The sequence below is a fragment of the Apiospora kogelbergensis genome (genome assembly GCF_038363985.1).
Source record: "Apiospora kogelbergensis strain CBS 113332 chromosome Unknown utg000007l_segment0_segment0, whole genome shotgun sequence".
In the NCBI taxonomy this organism is placed as follows: Eukaryota; Fungi; Ascomycota; class Sordariomycetes; order Amphisphaeriales; family Apiosporaceae; genus Apiospora; species Apiospora kogelbergensis.
In genome coordinates this window covers 4,484,644-4,507,461 of record NW_027117424.1, presented here as the reverse complement: position 1 = coordinate 4,507,461, position 22,818 = coordinate 4,484,644, and the positions used below count along the sequence as shown (strand labels likewise).

At 52.2% G+C, this 22,818-nt stretch overlaps 8 protein-coding genes across 8 annotated transcripts; 5 read left to right on the top strand and 3 right to left on the bottom strand.

Annotated features, from left to right (window-relative positions):
* Nucleotides 1-188: 188 nt before the first annotated feature.
* PG998_011917 (uncharacterized protein) lies at nucleotides 189-2,392 on the top strand (the record flags this gene model as incomplete). The annotated part of the gene is made up of 4 exons (XM_066878733.1): nucleotides 189-205; nucleotides 409-541; nucleotides 659-2,200; nucleotides 2,270-2,392. The coding sequence occupies 4 exons, from the start codon at nucleotides 189-191 to the stop codon at nucleotides 2,390-2,392; spliced, it is 1,815 nt and encodes a 604-aa protein (XP_066727787.1).
* Nucleotides 2,393-4,149: 1,757 nt separating this feature from the next.
* PG998_011916 (uncharacterized protein) lies at nucleotides 4,150-5,058 on the top strand (the record flags this gene model as incomplete). The annotated part of the gene is made up of 1 exon (XM_066878732.1): nucleotides 4,150-5,058. One exon carries the CDS (start codon nucleotides 4,150-4,152, stop codon nucleotides 5,056-5,058), a length of 909 nt encoding a protein of 302 aa, XP_066727786.1.
* Nucleotides 5,059-5,780: 722 nt separating this feature from the next.
* On the bottom strand, nucleotides 5,781-7,572 carry PG998_011915 (MFS multidrug transporter; the record flags this gene model as incomplete). The annotated part of the gene is made up of 3 exons (XM_066878731.1): nucleotides 5,781-7,092; nucleotides 7,200-7,400; nucleotides 7,487-7,572. Coding segments are annotated over 3 exons (1,599 nt in total), but the record flags the coding sequence as incomplete, so codon positions are not given.
* A 1,163-nt stretch (nucleotides 7,573-8,735) lies between these two features.
* On the top strand, nucleotides 8,736-11,884 carry PG998_011914 (uncharacterized protein; the record flags this gene model as incomplete). Its single annotated transcript, XM_066878730.1, has 7 exons — nucleotides 8,736-9,042; nucleotides 9,175-9,374; nucleotides 9,425-9,997; nucleotides 10,127-10,667; nucleotides 10,816-11,153; nucleotides 11,263-11,440; nucleotides 11,523-11,884. 7 exons carry the CDS (start codon nucleotides 8,736-8,738, stop codon nucleotides 11,882-11,884), a joined length of 2,499 nt encoding a protein of 832 aa, XP_066727784.1.
* Nucleotides 11,885-13,623: 1,739 nt separating this feature from the next.
* Nucleotides 13,624-15,021, bottom strand: PG998_011913 (3-isopropylmalate dehydrogenase; the record flags this gene model as incomplete). Its single annotated transcript, XM_066878729.1, has 5 exons — nucleotides 13,624-13,853; nucleotides 13,922-14,552; nucleotides 14,630-14,725; nucleotides 14,811-14,900; nucleotides 14,965-15,021. The coding sequence occupies 5 exons, from the start codon at nucleotides 15,019-15,021 to the stop codon at nucleotides 13,624-13,626; spliced, it is 1,104 nt and encodes a 367-aa protein (XP_066727783.1).
* Nucleotides 15,022-15,845: 824 nt separating this feature from the next.
* PG998_011912 (branched-chain amino acid aminotransferase) lies at nucleotides 15,846-17,114 on the top strand (the record flags this gene model as incomplete). The annotated part of the gene is made up of 3 exons (XM_066878728.1): nucleotides 15,846-15,921; nucleotides 16,037-16,809; nucleotides 16,911-17,114. Coding segments are annotated over 3 exons (1,053 nt in total), but the record flags the coding sequence as incomplete, so codon positions are not given.
* Nucleotides 17,115-18,353: 1,239 nt separating this feature from the next.
* PG998_011911 (uncharacterized protein) lies at nucleotides 18,354-18,830 on the top strand (the record flags this gene model as incomplete). The annotated part of the gene is made up of 1 exon (XM_066878727.1): nucleotides 18,354-18,830. One exon carries the CDS (start codon nucleotides 18,354-18,356, stop codon nucleotides 18,828-18,830), a length of 477 nt encoding a protein of 158 aa, XP_066727781.1.
* Nucleotides 18,831-19,800: 970 nt separating this feature from the next.
* On the bottom strand, nucleotides 19,801-21,705 carry PG998_011910 (cation-transporting ATPase 4; the record flags this gene model as incomplete). The annotated part of the gene is made up of 5 exons (XM_066878726.1): nucleotides 19,801-19,977; nucleotides 20,025-20,117; nucleotides 20,419-20,908; nucleotides 20,971-21,479; nucleotides 21,544-21,705. Coding segments are annotated over 5 exons (1,431 nt in total), but the record flags the coding sequence as incomplete, so codon positions are not given.
* Between the last annotated feature and the right edge of the window lie 1,113 nt (nucleotides 21,706-22,818).

The following is a 22,818-nucleotide window of genomic DNA, read 5'->3' as shown; positions in this document are numbered from 1 at the left end:
TTTCTAGAAGGAGCTGAGGGTTAGCACGCAACCATCGCATGTTTATGGCGTGCTAGAGGGTTTCGACCATGTTTCCCAGCGAATGCGAAAAACCAGATTGGCGATAACGGGCACGTCCCCGTATTCTCGGTGATCGCGGCCAGACTCCGGAGCTATAGGAATACTGGCATATAAATCCCTAGAAAACCATGGACTCGAGCTGGAGGTATTACAGAGCCGCCGAATAACGACACGACCACACGTAGAAGTCTTCTTCTACATCCATCAAAACTGCTCAAAAAAGGAAGAACTCATAGATCGATAACACAGACGCCCAACATGTAAAGCACCCCTGAATCATATGTCCAGGCCATTGTTGGATCCGTGATCCGTTTTCTTAAGGAGTGAAAGAAACTAACACAATCGTAGGCTTCTCGCACCAAAACACAAGTATGCCGGATTCCAAACGGTTCGCAACCTCGACCGCCAATGGCCCAACCACGTGCTTACCAAGGCCCCAACTTGGTTGTCCACCGATCTACGGGATGGCAACCAGTCACTGGTAAATCCACTGGTTAGTCGCCCCAAATCAAGTTAGAATGGCCAAGCCGAGTGCCGCCGGGTCTCGGCAAGAATTTGTAGGACCCCCGAAGCTAACCCGCGACAATTCCCAACTCAGAGCCTGCAGCAGAAATGGGAGTATTTCCACATGCTCTTAGACATTGGCTACACCGAGATTGAAGTCAGCTTCCCCGCCGCATCCCAATTGGAATTCGACTTCACGCGTCGCCTGGTCGAGACGCCGGGCGCGGTGCCAGACAGCGTGCGCCTACGCGGTCTTTCTCCGACTCGAGAGGATTTCCTGTCCCGCACCGTTGCCGCTCTGCGCGGAGCCAAGGCCGCCTCGGTGTGCACCTATATTTGCGTTAGCGACAAGCAGCTAAAATACCAAGGTTTCACCCGCGACCAGGCGGTAGAGCAGGCCGTTAAATCGGTGCGCTATCTGCGCTCGATTACTAAGGATGACGAAGCCTCGGCTAAGATCACCCATTGGACTATGGCTTTTGGCTTGGAGTCCTACAACGAAGCAGACCACGAATTTACCGTTCGCATCACCGAGGCCGTGAAAGCCGCCTGGGAGCCGACCGTCGAGGATCCCATCGTCATCGTGTTGGCCACCAGTACTGAGGTCGCCACCCCTAACGTGTTTGCCGACCAGGTCGAGGTTTTCCGCAGGTCGCTGTCGGAGCCGGAAAAGGTTCAGATATCTATCCACACGCACAACGACCGCGGTTGTAGCGTGGCGGCCGCCGAACTAGGGATGCTCGCCGGCGCCGATATGGTCGAGGGCTGCCTCTTTGGTAACGGCGAGCGTAGTGGGAACGTCGACCTTGTCACGCTCGCCTTAAATTTATATTCGCGGGGAATCCATCCAGGCCTCGACTTTTCTAACCTGAATAGTATCAAGCGCCGGTACGAAAAGCTGACGGGGCTGGTGGTGCCGCCGCGCACCCCGTATGCCGGGGAATTCGCCCTACAAGCCTTTAGCGGCAGCCACCAGAACATCATCCGCAAGGGCATCGCGAACCGCGTCGAGGCTAAAAATCAGGGAAGGGAGATGATATGGGACATCCCCTATCTCCCACTGGACCCCGAGGACATTGGTATCCCTCTGGATCAGATAATCCGCGTTAATTCCCAGAGCGGGAAAGCAGCAGCCACGTGGGTCCTCAACCGCCGCTGGGGACTCGACCTCCCTGTCGAGCTGCAGGTGGACTTCGGCCGCCGCGTGCAGTCCATGTGTGAGGCTCTCGGGAGAGAAATTACGCACGAGGAAGTGATCAACCTATTCGCCGCCCACTACGCGTTGCCCACGATTGGGAAACGGGGCGCCGCGCCTGATCAGTACGATGTGACTGTCACCAAACAGGAGGAACACTATCACGTAGCTGGCTCTCTCCAGTCCGCTGACGGGCTGGCCTTGTCGCTCGAGAGCTCGGGGCCCGACATCGCATCCGCCGTGCGGAGCGGGCTGCAGTTCATCCGTGACAGCAAGCTTGCTGTGGATATTGTTCACGTTCAAAAGCTGTCGGCCGGGTTTGCGGCTGGAAGATACTGCGCCATGGTTCGATGCGCGACAGGAGAAGAAGTTGCCTTCGGTTACACTATCGATGAGAACCAGGACAAAGCTCAAGCACTGGCTGCCATCTTGTCTGCACTGGTACGTTCCTTGCCCGTGCTTTTGATGCCAATTAAATACGCGAGATTCTGACTATCTTTCCCTCCGCAGCGTTTCTTCCGCCGAGACCATGACAAGCCCTTGACCACTCCCTATACAGGAAACGCCATTGTTGCCAACAGCAGCAGAGCCAATAACAACACGGTCCGACGTGCTGTAACGGCTTCAACTTAGATGTGTGCGGGTGGGACATGCCCTTAGCTAGCGGCATCTAGGCATGTCCTGAATTGTTAAACCGAAGGTATCACCTACCGTATGCATGGAGAAATCACATGTGATGTATCTACCAATTGTGGTGGAAAGGTTTTGGTCAACCGACTAGGTTTAGCCAGGGTAGTTAGTTATGCAAGTGTTATACAAAAATGCTTGATATCTAGCTCGTGCACGACATACGCCAATGGCGTCAATATCACCTTACGTAACAAGGGCTTGAGAAAAGCTTGGTATATTTCATTTAAGAATCGACTATAGCTGTTTTGAAGTCGATGATCCCTACTGTCTACCTCCGATTGAGCCAGAATGGTGGCTGGCGTATATGCACCAATCCAAAACTCCCAAGGATCCCTCCATGGACTTCATTTGCTGGCGCTATACTACTACACAGCTGTCAGGACTTTAACCCCTTCTCAGAACAGGCCTGCGTGCCTGCTTACAAATTAATTAGCCCAGCATTTCTTTTCGCCGCAAAAGCGGCTGCCCCGGAGGAGTCCGGGGTGAGAAAAATCCGGCTAGCCGACTGTAACCTCAGACCTGTTCTGCCTGGATACCTGAGTCATTTATGTTAGCCATTTCAGTCTCTACCCGGTAAATTGCAGTACGTAAGGTTTTGACATTGCATATTCATATCTTTGCCCCTGTCCACGTCCGGCGGTTCCGCCCGACCATTTGCTATTCGTGGGCAATCTTCTCGAAGATGCCAGCTCGGTCCTTCCCGCCCGCCCGCCCGCCCGCCCGTAGACTGACAAGGGTTGGGGATCGAACCCCGGACCCACATCTGCCCACTTCAGCGGGATCGCGCCACCTCATGTCGAGTCGTGCGTCGCTTACCCACTAATAGCCAAGATGTCAGCCAGCCCCCTGCTGCATGAGGATAGACCACCAGAAGACAGTCGTGAATCTCATCGTCTAACGATTTATCTCGCTCAGTCTGTACATGAGATCAGCAACTGTTATTCGTCGCATAGTTAAGAGTGAAGAGTGCCCATTTAGTTTCCAAGCTTAGTATAAATGTTACTAGTCGCCCCTCCTCATCTGATTAGTGCAGTGGCCCCTGTTTATTCATTTCAAAAGTGAGGAATGGCGTCCAGAATCCGGGTATGTCTGCTAAATTCGACGGGTGAGCATGGCGCCTCTGAGCCTGAGAAGCAGCATGTCCACGTAAGTACTCACCCCCAGATTTGTGGAAATGGCGTCAAGATGACCAATATCATACCTAGGGCCGGATAAGCGACGTATTCTCGGCACCTCAATATGATGTGGTGGTTAAGAACGTTGACCCTATCGAACTCACGTCCACTCTCAATGGCCTCGTTCACGAAGATTTCGACGTGTTCGTCGACCTAGCGGTAAGATAGCCAGGGGCATCTCGCATTTCCCTCTATCTTGAAAGGCTTACAAATAAGGTACAGGTTTTCGATCCGAACAGCGCGCTCTCTGAGATCTCTTGCTCCCAGTATCTCCTTGCCAAGAACCAGCGAGTGATTCAGGTTCCGCGACAACCGATGGTGCTGCTCTCGCAAGCCAGTAGCGCTTCTGGTTTGCAAGCCTCAGCATGGAGCACAAGGTATCGCCATTATTCCTTTCTTGCGGTCAGCGTACACCAGAACATCATGCTAGCTGGGCCGGTGGAGTATTGGGGTGACATAAGGGGCGATACGCATCCTCGACATCGTCCTGCTGATAAATCGTCGCATCCGAACGTCGGACAAAGGATGAACAACGATGACGGCCTCGTCAAACATCTGACCCAAAAGCTACGTGCTCTGCTGCGTGACGTCAATCCAGCCTTTGGCTTGGCACGGATCGACTTGACCATAGACGCCGCTTCGATGCAGTTCATTTCAGCTATCATGGACCGGCTTCATCTTTCGCCAGGGGCGTTGTGGAACGACGAGCAACTCATTGAGGCCTTGCCGGGATCTTATGATGCCTTGTTTGCACTGGCCCTAAGTAACCTGAATGCCCATCCGGATCGTGCTCGGCAAAGAGACCAAGTCAACCGTCAAAACTTCAATGCCCTAGCCTCTATATACGACGAGCTGTTTACAGAGGACCCGTTCATGCGCAAATTGGCCCAGCGGTACACCTGGGAGGGACGAGTACTCGACATCGGTTGTGGAACGGGCATGATTGGAAAGCTGCTGAAGACGTACCATCCTAATGCAACGGTCGAAGGCCTCGACGCTGCCGAGTCTATGGTAACGACACAGACAATAAACGAATGTTACAAGGCCCCGATCCACGTGGGCGACATGGAGAAGATTCTGCTCGACATCGGCACCGTGACGCACAGTGTCTGCTATAGCGTCTTCCAATACGTCGACTCCATCACGTTTTTGGCCACCGTCGCTCAGATTTTCTCCATGACGGAGGAGTCGGTGTCGTTTGATGTGGTCGACATCACTCCGTCCTATATCAACGCGCTATCGTCTAAGGGATCTCAGTATGAACGCTTGTTGCCTGTGGACAACAGCGCATCCATGCACCGTTTCGAGGTCCCGCCCGGCTGGGTCAAGGTTTTAGAGGAGCGATTCGTCTCGTACACCGACCCAGAAGTCGACATGGACATTTTCTCTACCCAGTATAGATTTGAACGTTGTCGGCGGCCTTTAACTAAGTAATTTGGGTACATCTTGTCGTTCTATGATTTTCGGCTTAAAATCATTTTGAAACGATATGGTATCCATTTACCACCGTCTTCTTTCCTTAGTTCCCCTTTTCTCTACCTACTAGTATAAAATTGGAGTACAAATGAGGTCATAGGGCGATCTGAAGAATATGATATCTAATTTGGTCTTCTACTACTGTAACCCAACCTAGTATGACCACAAAGTTCGAAATGATCGTGGCTAGATACTAAGATGAAGATGGTGTGTGCCACGGACCTCGGGTTCCGAACCGGGGATGGTAGTATTGAGTCTGTATGCCACGATTCTAGTCTGAGGAGGAAAAGAGAAAGCAACAGTAAAATAGCTAGGGCTAGTTTGAACAAAATAGCCCCTATACGCACCGCGTTTCTATGATTATGATTGTGGTTCCTTTAGCTTTCTATTGAGGCTCTTTGTCAGCAATTGCCGTTGTCTACTCCCTCGCTCGTCACAGTGTGAACTACAAGGAGGAAATACATCGACAAAACGCGCGACTGTTGCTTATGGCACAGAGGATTTAAAAATAAATTTGTATAAGATCTTGTAGGTTCGCAGTCACTGTCTCTCTGAATTGGCTTATTTCCATGCAAATCTGGCCCACTGATAGGCATCCAATAAGCCCACATTGAATGAGTTTACTACTCATCCAGCCGATGCTCATTCAGTTAGCTACCAAGCTTTGTAACTGCTATCAATCAATTCCCCGTTTTTTTATCCAAACGATTGACCGATTCGTTTCCTGCTTCGTCACTCGTATGCTCCATCTTCTGGCTCCTACACTCCTTGTCCTGGGGTCGTGGCGGTTCATCAAGAATTCTCTTCCATTTTACCACACACCCCGACACAATCATCACAATGCCCACTGCGAGGGGCATGTAAAAGACTTGAATGATAGAACTGTTATATCTCTCGAGAACCAAGGGCAAGAGTGCGGGTTTCACGAGCGACCTCAGCTGGGTCGCGCCACCTCGCATGATCGCATCTGCGTCTACCCCTGGTATCGAACCCAAGTTGCGACGTAATTCATTGAGAAAGACGGCCTGGGAGATGGCGAGGCTAATAGCACTGCCGAACATGTTGCTGAAAAGCATAATGGATATGGCTGTTGGCGAAAGGCTTTCATGAACAGAATCATGTGCTACCACAACGGGCTGTTGCGTTGCCAGAGCCCCAATGCCGGCGAGCGTCGAGTAGCCCACAATCCTGGCAACGCTGCTAGAGGCATTGAGCGAACTAAATAGTCCCGCTGCAATGCTGGTAAGCACGCCCCCGAGGATCATGACAGGGTTAGCATATCCAATGGTGTTAGCCAGCAGCCCACCGGCCAGAACTCCGAATGCGGAGCCAGAGACCAATGCCACGAGCAAGACACCGGCATATTGGGCTGAGAATCCTTTGATGGTTTGGTTCCAAAGGGGAATCTTCGCATACGCTATGGTTAGCGGTTTGGCCTCTATCAGCAGGGAGACGGAGCCAGCCATGAGAATACTGACATAATAGTCAAATAACGACACTGCGATACCAGCGCTAATGGCAAAGAGAGCAGCAAATGCGACAGAGCGATTTTTTAAGAGTACCAGAGGGAGCATTGCGGCCTCGCCTTTGCGATGCTCCCAGAACCCAAACACGACGAAGAGGAAGAGACCAATCGTGAGCATGCTTATGGCCTGAGGGCTACCCCACGAAATGGAGACACCGCCCGACTGGATCACAAACAGAACGAGAGCGGTTGCGGGGACCATGATGACGATCCCCACAATGTCAATGGACTTCAGGTCTTTGTATGTTTCGTTCCATGGGTGGCGGTGCGACGGCAGAAGGAAGAAAACAAGGAAGCCGGCAACGACGCCCAGTGGTACATTGATTAAGAAGCACCACCTCCAGGAAACGTTATCAATGAGCGCGCCGCCAATCAGTGGCCCCGTTACTTGCCCGATCAGCTCCATGGACCCGAGGGCGCCAATCATGAATGGTTTACGCGACGGAGGCAGAATTTGCGTGACTAGGCTAAAGGCTGTCTCAGCAATCTGCAGGCTGGCTGCGGCATGGGGAAGGAGGCACAAGATCTGGTAATTGCGTGTGAGGGTAGGAGAGACCACAGAAATGCCACTTACACGAAAGATGTTGAAACAACACCAGAGCAACCTAAACCCGACAGCGCTCGACCGACAATGGACATGGGTGCAGTTTGTGCCAGTCCAGTCACGAGGCACCCAACTTCAAAGATGAAAACGCCGCTCACGTAGACATACTTGTGAGGAACGATCCTGTTCAAGGTGCCGAAGACGAGCTGTGAGGCGGCCGCAGCTAGGAAGCTGGACATCAAAGGAAAAAGTCAGCCAAACTTGCCAATCACCAAGCAACATGGTACTCTCAGAAGGCATTTGGAAAGCTTCCTTACTAAGCAGAGCCAAGCCAGCCTATATCGCCGAGACTGCCCAAGGAGGTCGTGATACTCGGCGTGGCGGTTCCGATGATGGTCATGTCCTACAGAAACGATATGGAGTCAGCCAAAGTGCTTCAGTGGACCTGATACATGTGAGCTCGGATGGGTTTGTTCAAGTCTTTCATCCAATCATACCATGCCTATCAGCATTATCATGCAAGCGAGAGCAGAGCAAACAGCCCACCCAGACCAAGGTATCCCGAAGCAAATTCGCTCGGATTTTTCCATGGCGACATCTCCGAGGCTGCCTTCATTCGTTGAGTTTGACATGACTGATGGGAAAAAAGCCTCGACGCAGATAGCAGTCAGGAAAAGAAGGAGGAAAACGAGGTGTTTGTAACGTGGAAGGGTATGATGGCAAAGTAACCGAGCGCGATGCGTCTTAACTAAGATCTGAACAGGAGTTGGAACCAGCAGTTGGCAACATATAGATCCTCGTCCATCCGGACAGGCCGTAATGTGAATTCTAGACCTGTCGGAGAGTCGTCTACAGTCGGAAATTGAAGAAGCTCTTGGCTCAATCAACATTCGACGCTTGCAACTGCGAGTAGCAGTATCCCAGTATCTAGTTAGGGGTGTAAAGTGGTTTCACCGGGAACATGGATGACAGGATAGTGAATTGGGCCCAGGGAGTTTCGAACTTGGCTAGGCGAGGATTCGTTCTCCCCTCCGCCGCCATCTAGATACGAAGTCACGATAACCCAGTGGCCACTTGTCTGACTCTGATACCCGGTCGGAACAACTAGCCCTAAGCAGATTAGTGCGGGTAGGTACGTACTGCTGGGCTGACGGGACGGTACGGTCCTCTTTCGCAGGGGTCGTTCGCAGGGGTCGTGGTCTCATGGTCGGCCCAAAAAATAGGCTTTCCCGCAATGCGATGTTGACCATGCATAAGCCTGCCCACAGTACGCTCCTTGGGTGTTCCTCGGCCTCCGCAGAAACATCGAAGCTCGTTTTCCCCAGGGGCTTGGGTTCCGGCCCTGCATGAAGCTGACAGATACCGGCCGACCCAGCCAAACAGTCAAAATGTTGACCCTTGCCCACCTGCTACCACGATTCTCCCTCGTTCGTCGACTTTTGTTGTTTCGATTGATAAATGCCCCCCGTCTGTCCGCTCCGACAATTCCAAGCCAGCCCGCCACCAACACCGACGGGCCTCCTTTCACTATATCGGCACCTTAACTAATGGTCATCCTGCTTTACTATGGCTGACACATCTCTTCCATTGCGCTTGGGCAAGCTTCTGCAAACCATCCGCGGCGTTCATCTGCGCGATGAGCTGTGGTCTTCCGCTGAGCACGGCTACTCCCCAGCATCGCTCCACCCGCTAGCTATCATTTCTGCCCTGATTGCATCCTTGCAACGCGATGGATACGAGAAAGAAGGGGGTGCACTTGTGCACACCCTAAGCATTGCCACGGCGCCCACTACGTTTGGTGGCATGGAATTATCATGGGCCGAGGAGATGTCGACGAGTGAGGTTGACGAATTAGTTCTCCTAGCTTCGGCATGTACGCGTCCCTCTTGGCTGTTTTGTGTCGCGTTTTTTTAAACATTCATTCCTTCTTCATCTGCAATTCCTGTTACCGTCCCTAGACACTCTGGCACAAACCACTACTAACTCACCACTTCGGTCAAAATAGGGCTGGAAGCCCTTAACTCAGCTGAAAGATGCGACGTGGACATCGCTCCCATCCTGGCCTGTCCTGCTGGCCGCCGTCCCATGAACGTTACCGAAAAAATCTTTGCTCTACACGATGTATCCCATGCTGGGCAAGTTAAGACAGGCGACACTATCCGCGTGTCCGTGGACTGGATTATGGCTAGTGAAGCTAGCTGGCACGTAAGTCTCTTACCCCCCTCCCTCTCCTGCATCATTTCTCTGTGGCCCAGCCCGACGTTCTAATTGGCGTTGGGAATCAGGGCATGCTCCAGGTATACAATAAGCTTCGTGATCCCGGCATCTTCCGAAGCGACCGCTTCTGGCTGGCAGGAGATCATGTCGTAGATCCCCGGCTCGCAGACACCCCCTTGGTACAGAGCCTTGTGAAGGAGATGGACTTCGCGCGCAAGAAGTTTAAGATGACCGAGTTCCAAGGCAGCAACTATACAATTATGCACACTGAATTCTACCGCGAGCGCGCACAGCCCGGTCAATTTATCATCGGCTCCGACTCACATACTTGTAGCTCTGGCGCCAATGGCTGCCTGTCCATAGGCCTCGGGGCCACCGAGGTCACCATGGCCCTGGTTACGGGTGAAATCTGGTTCAAGGTCCCCGAGGTCGTGGAGATTCGCCTGACTGGTAAACCGGCCCGCGGCGTCGGTGGGAAGGATATCATCTTGTACATCCTGCAGCAGCTCAAGCGCAATACGGTTGCGTCCGACAGGGTAGTGGAGTACACCGGGCTCGGCTGCCGGTGGCTCAGCTCTGATGCACGCTTTGCTATAGCTAATATGACTACGGTACGTGTTTGTCTGAATTGCCGATTGCATCCTTGGCCTCGTTGCCTATATTCTGCCCCAACCCCCCACATCTCTCCATCCCTACATACATCCTCAAGGACTGGTCCTTTCTTACATGATCCCCTCTAGGAATTCGGCGGTATTACCGGTATATTTGCTCCTGATGTGGTTACGAATCATTTTATCGATTCCCGCAGGACTCCCCAATACAAGAGAGGATCGTACTACTTCCAACCTGATGAGGCATGTTCCTACGCTGCGTCCTACGAGATCGACCTCAACAAGGCCCAGCCCTCGGTGGCGCGGTACCCAAACCCAGACGACGTCGTTCCCGTCGGCAAGGTCGAGGGCACCAAGCTCGACGGCGTCTTCATCGGTGCATGCACGACGGCAGAAGAGGATCTGGTGATCGGCGCCCTAGTACTTCAGGCCGGGCTGGACGCAGGCCTTAAGCCGGTCGCACACGGCACGCGCCGCGTTGTGCCGGGCAGTCGCCCCATAGCCGAACACTTGCGCAAGACGGGCCTTGCCGAAATCTATGAGCGTGCTGGCTTTACCATCGGCATTCCAGGCTGCTCATATTGTGTGGGCATGGGCGCTGACATGGCCGCGCCTGGTACGGTCTGGCTAAGCAGCCAGAACCGCAACTTTGAGAACCGTATGGGCATGGGTACGCAACTTCAATGTTTCTTTCCTCCCTTTCCCTTCTACCCCTTCTCCCCACTTTTTGTCCCCTTTCGCCCCTTTCGCCCTCCTGGCTGCGTGATTTTCACAAAGAGAAAGTTGACCTAACGGCTCCAAACTCTGTTGCTTTGTAGGCGCAATTGGTTCTTTGGCATCAGCAGCGACTGTGGCTGCATCGTCGTTTGCCATGGTAGTGACATCACCCCAAAAACTCATCGACTTGATTCCGATTGAGCGCTGGGAAAAAGTCAAAGGCAAGGGCTCTTTACCCACCGGCTCTCTTACTGAGCCCCGGTGGGTTGAGCCACCAGGAAAGGACAGCGCCGTACCAGCCCAAGAAGAATTGGAAGACGCTGCTTACACGACAACGCGAAGCGCCGCGACGGATGGACAGTCAGACGAGGGGGGGTTAATTTCTGGCACCATCAAGAGCAAAGTTCACCGTTTGGGTGATTTTGTTGATACCGACGCAGTAAGGATATCTCCCTTCTCCTGCATTCTTCCCGCTCGCATGGTCCCCACCCCGGACGCGGAGCTTACTCGCCCTCCACCGAAGCTAATTGCATAACCGCGAACCATAGCTCGCCCCCGCCCAGTACTTACTCACTTCTAAAAACAACGAAGAGCTGGGTAGCCATTGCATGGAGTTCACCGAGCCCGGTTTCCGCGACTCCGTGAAAGAGGGCCACGAAGTGGTTGTTGGAGGGAAGGCGTTTGGCTGCGGATCGAGTCGTCAAGAAGCAGTGCAGTCACTACTTGGTGAGATCATGCTGAATATGTTCCTGTCTTTTGTTGATTTTCAGATGTGCTCTCTTGCTGACTTCATGTGCCTCCTTTCCAGGTGTTGGTGTCAAGTGTGTAATCGCCAGGAGCTTCGCGTTCATCTTCGCCCGTAACATGCCATCGCTGGGGCTCTGGGGATTCGCCTTGGATGATGATCGGTTTTACGAGAAGGCAGCGACCGGTGCCGGCATCGAGGTCGACCTGGACGAGAATGTGGTGCGGATAGGGGGCGAGGAATTCCCATTCGCGCTGTCGCCGTTGGAGAAGAAGCTGACGGAGATTGGGGGTGTGACCAGAGCCTTTGACAAGCACGGGAAAGGGATCTACAATGTGCTGGCGGGAAGTGGGGCGGCTGGAGGTGCCGGGATGCCCAAGACTATGAAGGAACTCAAGAGAGCTGATGACGTTATGGCGTGGTGAAGCGATTTCTCTTCTATTGAGCTAATTCGGGAAAACAATATCAACAGTACTTGCGACAAATTTCATTATATTGAGTCTATTTATCCCTTGTATCTATTTAGTGCAACCCTAGAGAATTTTAACGATAGTTAAGTGAAAGCCCTTTTGAGCGATTCGTCCCTGTGGCCAACATAGATCCCTTGGGCGACACGTTTTCCGATCAGGCATATGGCATGAGACATGGAAAGGTGTGAAACATGGAGTGCGATAATCTTGGGCGAAGTGCGCGGTGACCTTCGTAGTGGACGCGATAAGGTAGGTATTAGCATATTCTACTCTAGTAATTATTAAAAGCGGGAGCTCAAGAGCTTCGGGTGCAGATCGGTCCAGCATATTGGTGACAAGGGAGGTGCCTCTACTATCAAGAAGAACGGCTAGAGTGAGCCAGCTTGAGGAGTTGTATATTTCCTGTGCACTTTTCGACACAAGCTGCAAAAACGCATGATGCTGCATCAGGAGGTATGTGGCATTCTTACCCTTGCACATGCATACAATGGAAGCCAGATCACTCTTGGACAACCCCGGTATATTCGGCTCTGAGGCGCGTCCAGATTCCTTCAAGAAAACAACCAGTCGGTCACCTCAAACCCCGGCGTCCTCCGATGGACTCAGACCCCTAGTCCATCAGCAGAGGTCTCTCCACGCGCCAACCCCTTTAATGGATTACCTAACCAAAATTTCTACATCGCGCCGAGCATGTGCCTGTCTAGCATGCCGATAACGGCAAGACCAAGTAGGGCCTGGGTGGCGAGATGATATAGCGCCCCACCCAACCCAACCAAGAAGAAAGGATAGTTTCTCCAGGTTATCAGCTCCCTTATACGTAAGACGCATCCTTTCATAACCGAAAGCACTAGCCATAAGAAATGATAGTTGGCAGTGCTTCAATGGACCATTGACTGAGTCAGTTCGTTGCAGAGCGGGTAGCAGCTACATCTATATAGGAATGTGGATATAAAAGGACGTAGGGATATGCAAGGTCAGAAGCTTAATTTTGGTATCGCCAAGAATGATGCATAGCACTTCACCGCGGACGCTACTGCAAGGCATCACCAAGCAAGGCAGCGTGTACTGTAAAAGGCGAGGGGTACCCTGCAAGCTTGACAAGGGCCACACAGCACCATCATACCCCGGACTACGTCCGCGGGGGAGGGAAACCTGCCGTCTCCAAGTGTACACAGAAAATAGGGAAGAAGCGTGATAATCCCGCTCATCTTCACTCTCGCTCAATTTTCGAACTTCGGTTGACTAGTTATCCCATCATCTGTCTCATTCCTATCGTAACCTGCCTGAAGGTCCATTTTATTCCCCTTCGACTCTGAAAGCTCTAGCTAGCAGAAGCCTACTGCTATATTTATAAAAAGACCGGCTATAATATATATATATATAGAATAGAAAGAGAAACTTCTAAATATATAAATTCTAAATAGTTTTAATTAATTTAACACGTTATAATTGAGAAATTAATTAATTAATCGTGAGATGGGTGACATCTACGTTAAGGCATGCCACGTTCAACCTCATTCCCATTCTAGACCGTGGATTCAAGCAGCCTACGCATAAGGAGTAGATACGATGAGCAAAGACTAGACAACGCAATTACCGGCATAAGCCATAACGGAAAGCCATGATGGAATATTGGAATTTACAACAATATACTGGGGACAATTATTGCTACAGCTATTTCCATAGGCGACATCTCAATGAAGCTGAGCGAGAATCCTCACGACATTATCGCCCAACTCGCTCGTCTTAGCTTTACCCCCAATGTCCTTCGTACGGATTCCACTCTCGATTGTGTCGCTCACAGCCTTGACGATTGAGTCAGCCGCTTCTGGCATGCCGAGCGAATACCGGAACATCATGGCCACGGATAGAATCATGCCAACGGGATTGACTATCTGCATCCCAGCAATGTCCGGCGCGGAACCTAACAAGTTCTGTTAGAAATGGGAGCCATTATATCTTAGCGAAAGAAGCGAAGGGGATAGGAATTACCATGCACAGGCTCGTACAAGCCTTTGATGGTGCTGGATCCAGATCCAGGAATCCCGCACAGACTTGCGCTGGGCAGCAAGCCAATACTGCCCACGACGGCGCTAGCTTCATCGCTCACGATATCGCCGAAGAGGTTACTGGTAAGCAGGACGCCGTTGAGTGAAGTCGGATCGCAGACTAGTTTCATGGCTGCGCTGTCCACAAGCTGGTGGCTGAGAGGAACGTCAGGAAACTCTTTCGCAAACACTTGGTCGACCACCTGACGCCAGAACGCCCCGCATGCCATCAATACGTTGGCCTTGTCGAGGCTAATCACCTGACGCGGTGGGTTTTGCTGTCGGGCGAGGGTGCCGGCAAGTCGCGCTACACGCTCCACCTCTTCGTAGCTGTATTGATCGGTGTCATAGGCAGATTGAGCAGAGCGGGCCTTTTTGCCAAAGTAGACTCCGCCAGTCAGCTCCCGGACCATGAGAATATCCGTCCCACGGCATATCGCTGCCTTGACTGGCGACTCATCGACCAGGGACGGGGCGGCGAAGTCGATGGGTCGGAGATTGCCATACAATTGCAGTTCGCGGCGCAGCACGCCCAGGCTCATGACCTCTACTGAAGGAACCCGCCCCGTCCATTTCTAAATAGTGGCATCAGACGGGGATGTTATGTAACTGAAAGGTGCAGACCTCGACCAGAATTTGTTTAGGTACTCACAGGACCGCCCACAGCCCCCAGCAGGACAGCATCGGCTTCCTTTGCGGCTTTCAGTGCTTCGGGACGGATGGCCACGCCATGGAGATCGAAACTATTCTGAATGAATGGCAAAGGTAATGGTTTATTAGCGAACGAGAATTCTTTGGCATGGAAAAGGAATCAATGACTAGAACCTACTCACCCCACCTAGTTCATACGACTCGACGGTATATTTGATGTCAGGGTAGCGGCTCAAAACTTGGTTCATAACCTTTAGACCTTCCGCCATAACCTGCAGATCTGAGTGTCAGCCCCAATCGGTACGACTGCGGTTAGGACGTAAGGGCCGGGGTTACCTCGGGTCCGGCATAGTCTCCCCCAAAAGACACGATCTTGAAGGTCCTACCCGACATATTGGCAAGTGAATGGGTTTTAGCTTGGCGTAGTGATGCTCCTCCAATTGAATAGTGTATCATAGAGAATCCGATTAGCTACCGTCTTGTATGTCATTTCAATCGGACTTTTGGAATGACAGGTCCCTTATCTAGCGTGAGCTACCGGCGCGTGTTCGCTTCGTTCGCATTTCTCGGCCAAGTTTAGGGACGATCTCCCAGCAAAGTGCATTCAGTCTGCTAGTGGCCCCACGAGTTAGGAGCCGGGTATTCGTCTCAGTGGGCCAGTTACATCGACGTTTTGGAGTGCTGACCGGAACATGGTAGTGACACGGACGTGGGGTGAGCACCATCGCACCCCGACGGGGGGTCACACAGGGGGGTCATGCAAGGTCAGAACTTTATAAGGCAGTGTTGGGAAGTGGTGGGAATGGACTATTTAGAAAAATACCCGAGCGATGCTTGCAATCTACCCTTGGATAGTGATTGGGTCAGTTTTGTGCTTCTCTAAGTTGCATGACGGTGTGACTGTCACGACGGCTTTAATGCCAAGTCACAATTTAAAAGTTGCTAAAGTCAGATTTATCAGACCACGCTCCATCACAAAGCAGGGTCAAGCATATGCCGTGTCGCAACACGCTATTAGCCAATAGTCGTGAGCCGCAACGGGCCAGTGGCTAAACGTAGACGTTCTTATATTATACCTTCCCAGCAGTTTTATCAAGAGATGCAGGTGGTTGAGGTCGTTAGATTCCTTAATTTGCCCAACATTAGCCTGGTTAGATTGAAACCATCTAGTTCAGAATACACGGCACACTAAAGAAACCATCGATTTGATGGAAGACATGGTCGAGTACGGCGATGTGCGAGAGCCCAACCACAGCGTGGACTGGCAGAATGTAGGGTTCACACCTTATCCCGGTGAGTCAGTCATTTCCACAGCTTCCTTACAGGAATCGCCTCATATTGTTGCGTTCAATTCATGCACCGATTTTCGGGTCCGGCTTGTATCTAACCTGATATATGGGCTGCACAGTAAATGGCCGTATCCAGTGTATCTTTACCAGCGACACCGGGGCCTGGACTGAGCCGCAATGGATTCCCAGCTGTCACGTACATGTCCATGGCATGTCGCCCGCGCTCAACTATGGGCAGCAAGCGTTTGAGGGTTTGCGTGTGTTTCGCGGAGAGGACGGGAACATCAAGCTGTTCCGGCTCGCGGCGCACTCCGCGCGCTTTGCCCGATCAGCTGCCGCCGTGGGCATCCCCGCTGTACCCTCAGCCCTCTTTGCGCAGGCCGTACGCTTGGCTGTGTACCTAAACAGCGAGTTCGTCCCGCCCTTCGGAGGTGGCTGCTCCATGTACGTTCGCCCCGTCATCTTCGCCAGTAGCGCCACCATGAACCTGCAGCCGGCGGACGAGTACACCTTCATCGTCATGGTGACGCCTGTCAGCACCTTATACAAACCCGTGGGTCTCAAGGCCCTCGTGGTCGATGGGTTCGACCGCACCGCCCCGCGCGGGACGGGCGCCTTCAAGGTCGGCTCCAACTACGGTCCCACCATCCCTGTCATGCAAAGGGCGCGCCAGAAGGGCTTCGCCCTCACCCTGCATCTCGACTCGCTGACACGCTCGCTCGTGCACGAGTTCTCGGCCAGCGGCTTTCTCGCCGTTAAAGCGAATCCCATGGGACCGGGTGCGGCCCGGACTATCGTGATCCCCAAGGACGAGCACATTCTGCCGAGCATCACTGTCGACAGTATCGCAACCGTCGCAGAGTCTCTGGGTTGGCAAGTGGAGCGACGCGAGGTGAGTACAAGAATTTATAGGGATCCCACCTGAGCACGAAACTAGTCCTCCCCTTTCCCCTGGCAAATAGCAGACTTCATGGCTCCTAACGGTCCTTACAGATTCCTTTCAAAGAGCTCTCGACCTTCTCTGAGGTATACACCGTAGGCACCGCTTCGTCCATGGTTCCCATCAGTACCATAATCCACGAATCTGCACAACAGTGCTTCGAATATGACGTAAAGCCTTCGTCACCAGACTCTGCTTATAGCCAGTTGAACGAGGCACTGCACAACATCAAGCGTGGCATTGATCCCGAGCAATGGGGGTGGGTCGAGGAGTTAAAGGCTGCCAGTGTGAAGCCTGACTTAGCAAGGATGATAAGCCTCAAAGATACTACCCGGGGAACAAATGACCGCGACGCCCGTAGCGATTCAGTGTCCAGTTGAAGGAGGAACAATAATCTCGACATAGCTACGTGATAGACAGAGATGAGTTTTTATAGGGTTTTATTTTAAAAGATTAAGATAAATATATTTACTCACAATATAAAACAGTTTAAATTATTCCTTATAAGTTAAAATAATAATATAAAACTTCCTTAAATTTACTTTATTTTACTTTATCTTTTACTTAATTAATATTAATATAATATAAAGTAAATAACTTATATTATCTATTTATTTATTAATAAAAGAAATATATTTTATATAATTTTATATTAAATAAATTATAAATATAAATTAACTACTTTTATTTTCACTTATATTTATAAATATTTACTTTTTAATAATATATTTAATTTATTCCTTTAATTAATATTATTGATAAAAAAATAAATAATTTATTCTTTCCTTTATTCTTTAATTTAATAAACGTATTTATATTATATATATTCAGTTAATCTCGCTACTTTTTATTAAGAAATCTAAATACAGGAATCTTTCGTCGTGCTTCTAGTAACCTGACCCGCTGTCGCGATGATATTAGTATTGTACCACACTAGGTGGTCCGGTGGAATGTCTCCGGAGAACGGTAGACGTTAAATAACTAACTGCCAACCTCATTCCAGAGCGTATGTCTTGCACCAAACCTCAGCTGCGAGGTGCGTTCAGCCGTAGAAGCCATGTTCACTAGCGTCGAAAAGCGATGCTTCTCTTAGCCCATCTGCGTGAATCATTCTAACATCTAAACGAGCCTTTTCAGTAAGCCGCATGGCACTTGGGCCTGTATAGATGATTGTCTCACATCTAAACACTCTGGGCTGCGGGCTTCCCCTGCGTCTGAGCCACACTAGCTCAGAGTTGTCGAGCTCACGAGGCCTGGACTGCCGCTTGGAATCTCGGCTCTTCGCCAGTCAACTTAAGGAGTGATATGTTAGGACAAGATTCAGCAGCATATATAGCTGAAAAATCTTGTTTCAAGGCGCATCCTTCTGCAGCTGCTACGCATTTCACCATCATTAATCATTACCTTATTCTAATTTCCTGATCCTCGACACCATCTCCTGTTTCGGGAAACCAAGCTACTATTATCCGTTCAATCTCAACACTGCTCCCTCGGACATGTCTTTCCTTCAAGCCTGGGTTCCCGCCCTTAAGGGCATCGCCATTGCCGGCAGCCTCATCAACGGCGGCATCATAACATCCGGCTGCCGCCTGCTCCCCTCCGTCTACCCCGCCGTCTCCAAGTCGGCCAAGGACGGGGCAAAACAGTGGGGGTACTTCTACTGGTGCATGTCGGCCACGGTGCCGTGGGTCGACCTGACCACCATCATCGCCATCGGCACCCTCGCCTACGCCGAGTACCGGGAGGACCGGGACGGCCTGCCCTGGAAGATCTGGGTGAGAAAGGTGATGCTGGTGCTGTCGAACCAGCTGCTGGCCATTGCCGCCCCCAAGGCCAGCGAGGCGGAGCCTTTGAACAAGAACTCGAAGAAGACGCTCGACATTATGAAGGAGTTCAATGCGCAGATGAGCTTCAGGATGATGTTCCCGTGGGTCGTGGGCGGGCTGGCTCTGTGGGCGTCTCTAGGGTTTTAATTTAAATAAAGTAGCTCTGCGAGAATCAAATTATATATATTCTTCATTCTAGAGCAGGGTGCAGCAAATAGCCTAATCGCATGGAGTGTCGTTGGATTTAGTTAGCCCTTACCCCCCGCTTTGAACCTAAACGCGACATAGCCTCTTGGCAATACCATTGCCCTGGTCGCCCTGGACCATCCTCGAATCTGGGCCGCAGCTGAGAAACATGATTCCTTGCACAACATCATTGGCGCCCAACTGCTCAGTCTAGCCTTTGTCGGTCAGGGCAAAGATCACAAAGTGATTCATTCCTGGGCGCCGCTATTCGCATGGGCACGCGACTGGGTCTGTTCGGTGTCGACGAAGATGTGGCCAATGAACAGCTCACGTATTCAGCGTCATATCGATGTTCTGCCAGCCTGGCATGGATGTGCCAAAACATCCTCCCACGGTACCCATATCCAAAGTTGCCATGGCCGAGGACAGCCACAGGTCCGGTGCGGATGCGACTCAGTCGGACTCTCAATCGAGCAAGCCTTCGCATGTGCAAGGGAATTAGATTTCCTAAATCCTGCGAGCTTTGGGTACTGACGCATGAGATCTCTTGGCATTACCATCATCCGACTGATTCGATGCAGCCGGGAAGTCTGAGCCTGAACTTCCCGGAAATGAAGTATCCAGAGCTGCTGGCATGGGCTGAAGATATGCCGTCTCGGCTTCATCGTTTGGACGCAATTCCCCATCATGCCGTCATTATTCAACAAGTCTGACTATCTCTGTCGCTTGGATGGTTTTTCACTAAACTACCATGGCGACACAGCATTTTGTTCCACTGCGCCATCTTGGACATATTCCGCCCCTTTTTGAAATGATACCAGGCGGGAAAGCCCCGTCTGCGAACGTTCTCGGCCCAAGATCGAACCCCGTTGGCTGCCTACATGGCTTCGGTGAACCAGCTGAAACATCTCATTGTGCACTTCCGATCCCACTACGAGGCGTCGACGTGCACATTGCTCTGGCACACGGGCATGACATACGTAGCCAACGCGATGTTGCGGGACTCGCAAGACCTGGAGTGGCACCAGTACCTGCTGCTTTGTCTGTACAAGTACGAGGCGCTGCGGCGGCTATGGAGAAACTCGCCGACGATTTCGAGGTCATGGCACTATTTCAGAATTTACCACCCCGTGTGAAAAACGACAGGGCACATACAGCATAAGGGATATCATAAAGCAGCTTGGCAACGCATTCGAGGATTTTGTCGAGCGGTGCCGGAGGAAGATGGCATGTCGCATTCCATAGTGTCTGCCGAGAAACGGAGATGAGAAGTCACGACATGCACGCTTCTACGACACCTTCACCATTCATTGCAACATCACTTTCGGCTATCTCGCCAGTTATCACAGTGACTACACTCGAGACATCTGGATGTGAAAATTATTGGCTACATAGTACGAGTCATGGGTATATGTACATGCAGCAACGGAAATCTCGCTAGGAGGAAAAGCCTCTTGGGCGATGTTGTGAAATCCTCGGGGAGGCGGCGCCTGCAAGGGCAGAAACCACGTCTCGTCCCTGCTCTCCCCTGCCCATCCAAAGTACCTACAGAAGGGGGACGAGGCGACCAGGCACCTTGCGCATCCTTGAACGGCACGGTGCGGCTCCTCTCTCTATTGGGGTAAAAGGCTGGCGGCACTTGTTGTACCGCGCGTTGCTCTGAAGGCAAGAAGTCGACGGGGACTGGTGGAACTTTCTGTGAGAGGTGGGAGTCCGAGTTCATTGATTGATGTTTGGAGAAGACCTCCCGGTCTTGAGTATCCGGGTGTTTGGAGACGCCTCGAGACGCGGATGGACCGGTAGAGTTATTTCGACGGCTCGTTCGTGGTCTCGAACGGAAGGTGCTCAGGACCTGCGAGCTGGCCAACATGTTGATGCGCACAAAGAGTGGCCTCAACGTGGCCAACGACGTCGCCGTGAGGCCGAGGGCGCACTCGATGATGCTCCAGATGGCAAGGTCTGTGAAGTTGTGGAGGTAGTCGGGGCTGGAGAGCAGCTGCTTGGCGTAGGGGATGCGGACGACGTTGGCAAGGGATGCCCTGTACCAAACAAGATTAGACGACGCGGTGCAGGGGGTAGAAAAGGGGACTTGAGATCAAACGTACATGGAGCCAATGGCCAAAATCCCGACAATGGATATCTTGGCCTTCCTTTCCATCTCAATCTTGCGCACAAGAGTGATGGGGAGAAGTGCAAGGAACCAGTCGCTGACGACCCCCAGGAAGATGGAGACGTAGGTGGGAATCGTGGCCAGGGTCGGGTTGAGACAATGGCCCGTGACGGGGTGCCGGCTGTGTACCGGTACCAGTAGAAGGGAACGGGGGTGCACTGGAAAATGGCGATGAAGAGATAGAAGATCTGCACCAGGCCGACGAGGACCATGAGGAAGATGATGGTGATGCGCTGCCATCGCTGGCCGGCGAAGAGGCGCAAGAGAAGGAGGCCGGCGACGAATTTGATCAGGGTCGACCCGACGACATAGGAGACCTGCCCCGCCCATTTCCACTTCAGCGCCTCGATCCTGTTCTCGGGCGAGACGTCAACGACATGCTTTCCGAGGCCATTTTTCACGCCCAGCAACGTGAAGGCGCAGAAGGCACATTGGTTCAGCTGTGAGTGGGTATGCGTCAGTGAGAATCTCATGCAATGGCTTGGTGGTCAGGTCGCGGCTTACGCCAGTCAGGACGGCGGTCCAGTCCGCGAGGAAGAACCTCTTGAGGATGAAGCCCATGGTATAACATCGCAGACCGAGGCAGAAGAGGCTGATGGCTGTGAAAATGATGGCGACATAACACAGCTCCGACCCTCTGTCGTCGTTGGCCATGGCGACGGAAGGGACTTTCCGTTGAAGTCACGGGGATTTCCGGTTCAGCTATCGAGCGAATGTGCAGTGCCAACAGCACATCATGGTGCTAGCGACTGGTGAGGTAAGGATGATGCCGACAATCGCAACGGAAGAGGCAAGGAATCGGTCTCGAAAGAAGACGCAAGAGAAAAGAAGAGGCGTTCTTTTCTGCGAATCCGGAAGGGGTCGTGCAGAGGATATGGACTCGCAGCAAAGCCCACCTCTGCAAAGACAGCAACCAAGTATGATACACAGTTGTGCTTTGATGCCTTTGCTCTCTCTGCCTTGATGCTCTCCAAACCACAAAACTAGGCCTCCTCCAGGCAGTGCCCCTTCGGCATCCCTGTGACATCCCTGCGCACCCCTGTTGGCGGCCCACGCGAGCGGGTCGATTCAAGCACTCGCCGTGGGGCTCTCGGCGACCAATGCGAGGGCAGATCAGCTTTCCTTCGTTTTGTTTCGCCAGACGGTCTGCTTAGGGCAACTGTTTCGCCACGTCGCCCACCTATAGACAGCCACGACTTCGCGCTGTTCGGGGTGGCAGTGGTCCAACTGCGCGCACTTAGCGCACCGTGGTCAAATGATGGCACCACGTTGCGCGTAGCAAAGAGGCAATGAGAAGGCGTCCCGACAGTCCATCTCGAGCCTCGACCGATTCACTAATATGTCCGAGTGGGGGCCCCAATCAGAAAAATCTACGCCGTTGCGGCAGGGGGCACTACCTGCTCCGGCGCTGCGCGACTAGCATCATTACTCGCATCCATCGCATGTCCCGCACCTGACTTGCTGGCTGGCAAGCCGACTTGGCGTGCGAAGACCCCGGCCAAGAGAATGGCCGTTTCGCAGCGCCTCCCAAGCACCGCATCCACTCCAAATAGCACATGGGAATCAATGCGTCCTCGATACCGGTGACCAATCGAGCGAACCGCATGGAGATTCCTGGTCACGCAGCCCAACAAGAGGACGGCGGGCGCTTGGCCGGCCTGTCAACCATGCAAAAGGGACCCCGCGGGCCCTTCGCTGGCCAGCATAACCTTCCAGTGCAGATGGAACCTCGCGATATCTTCTTCTTTACCCCAAGGTAATCGAGGCCGTGCCGTCGCA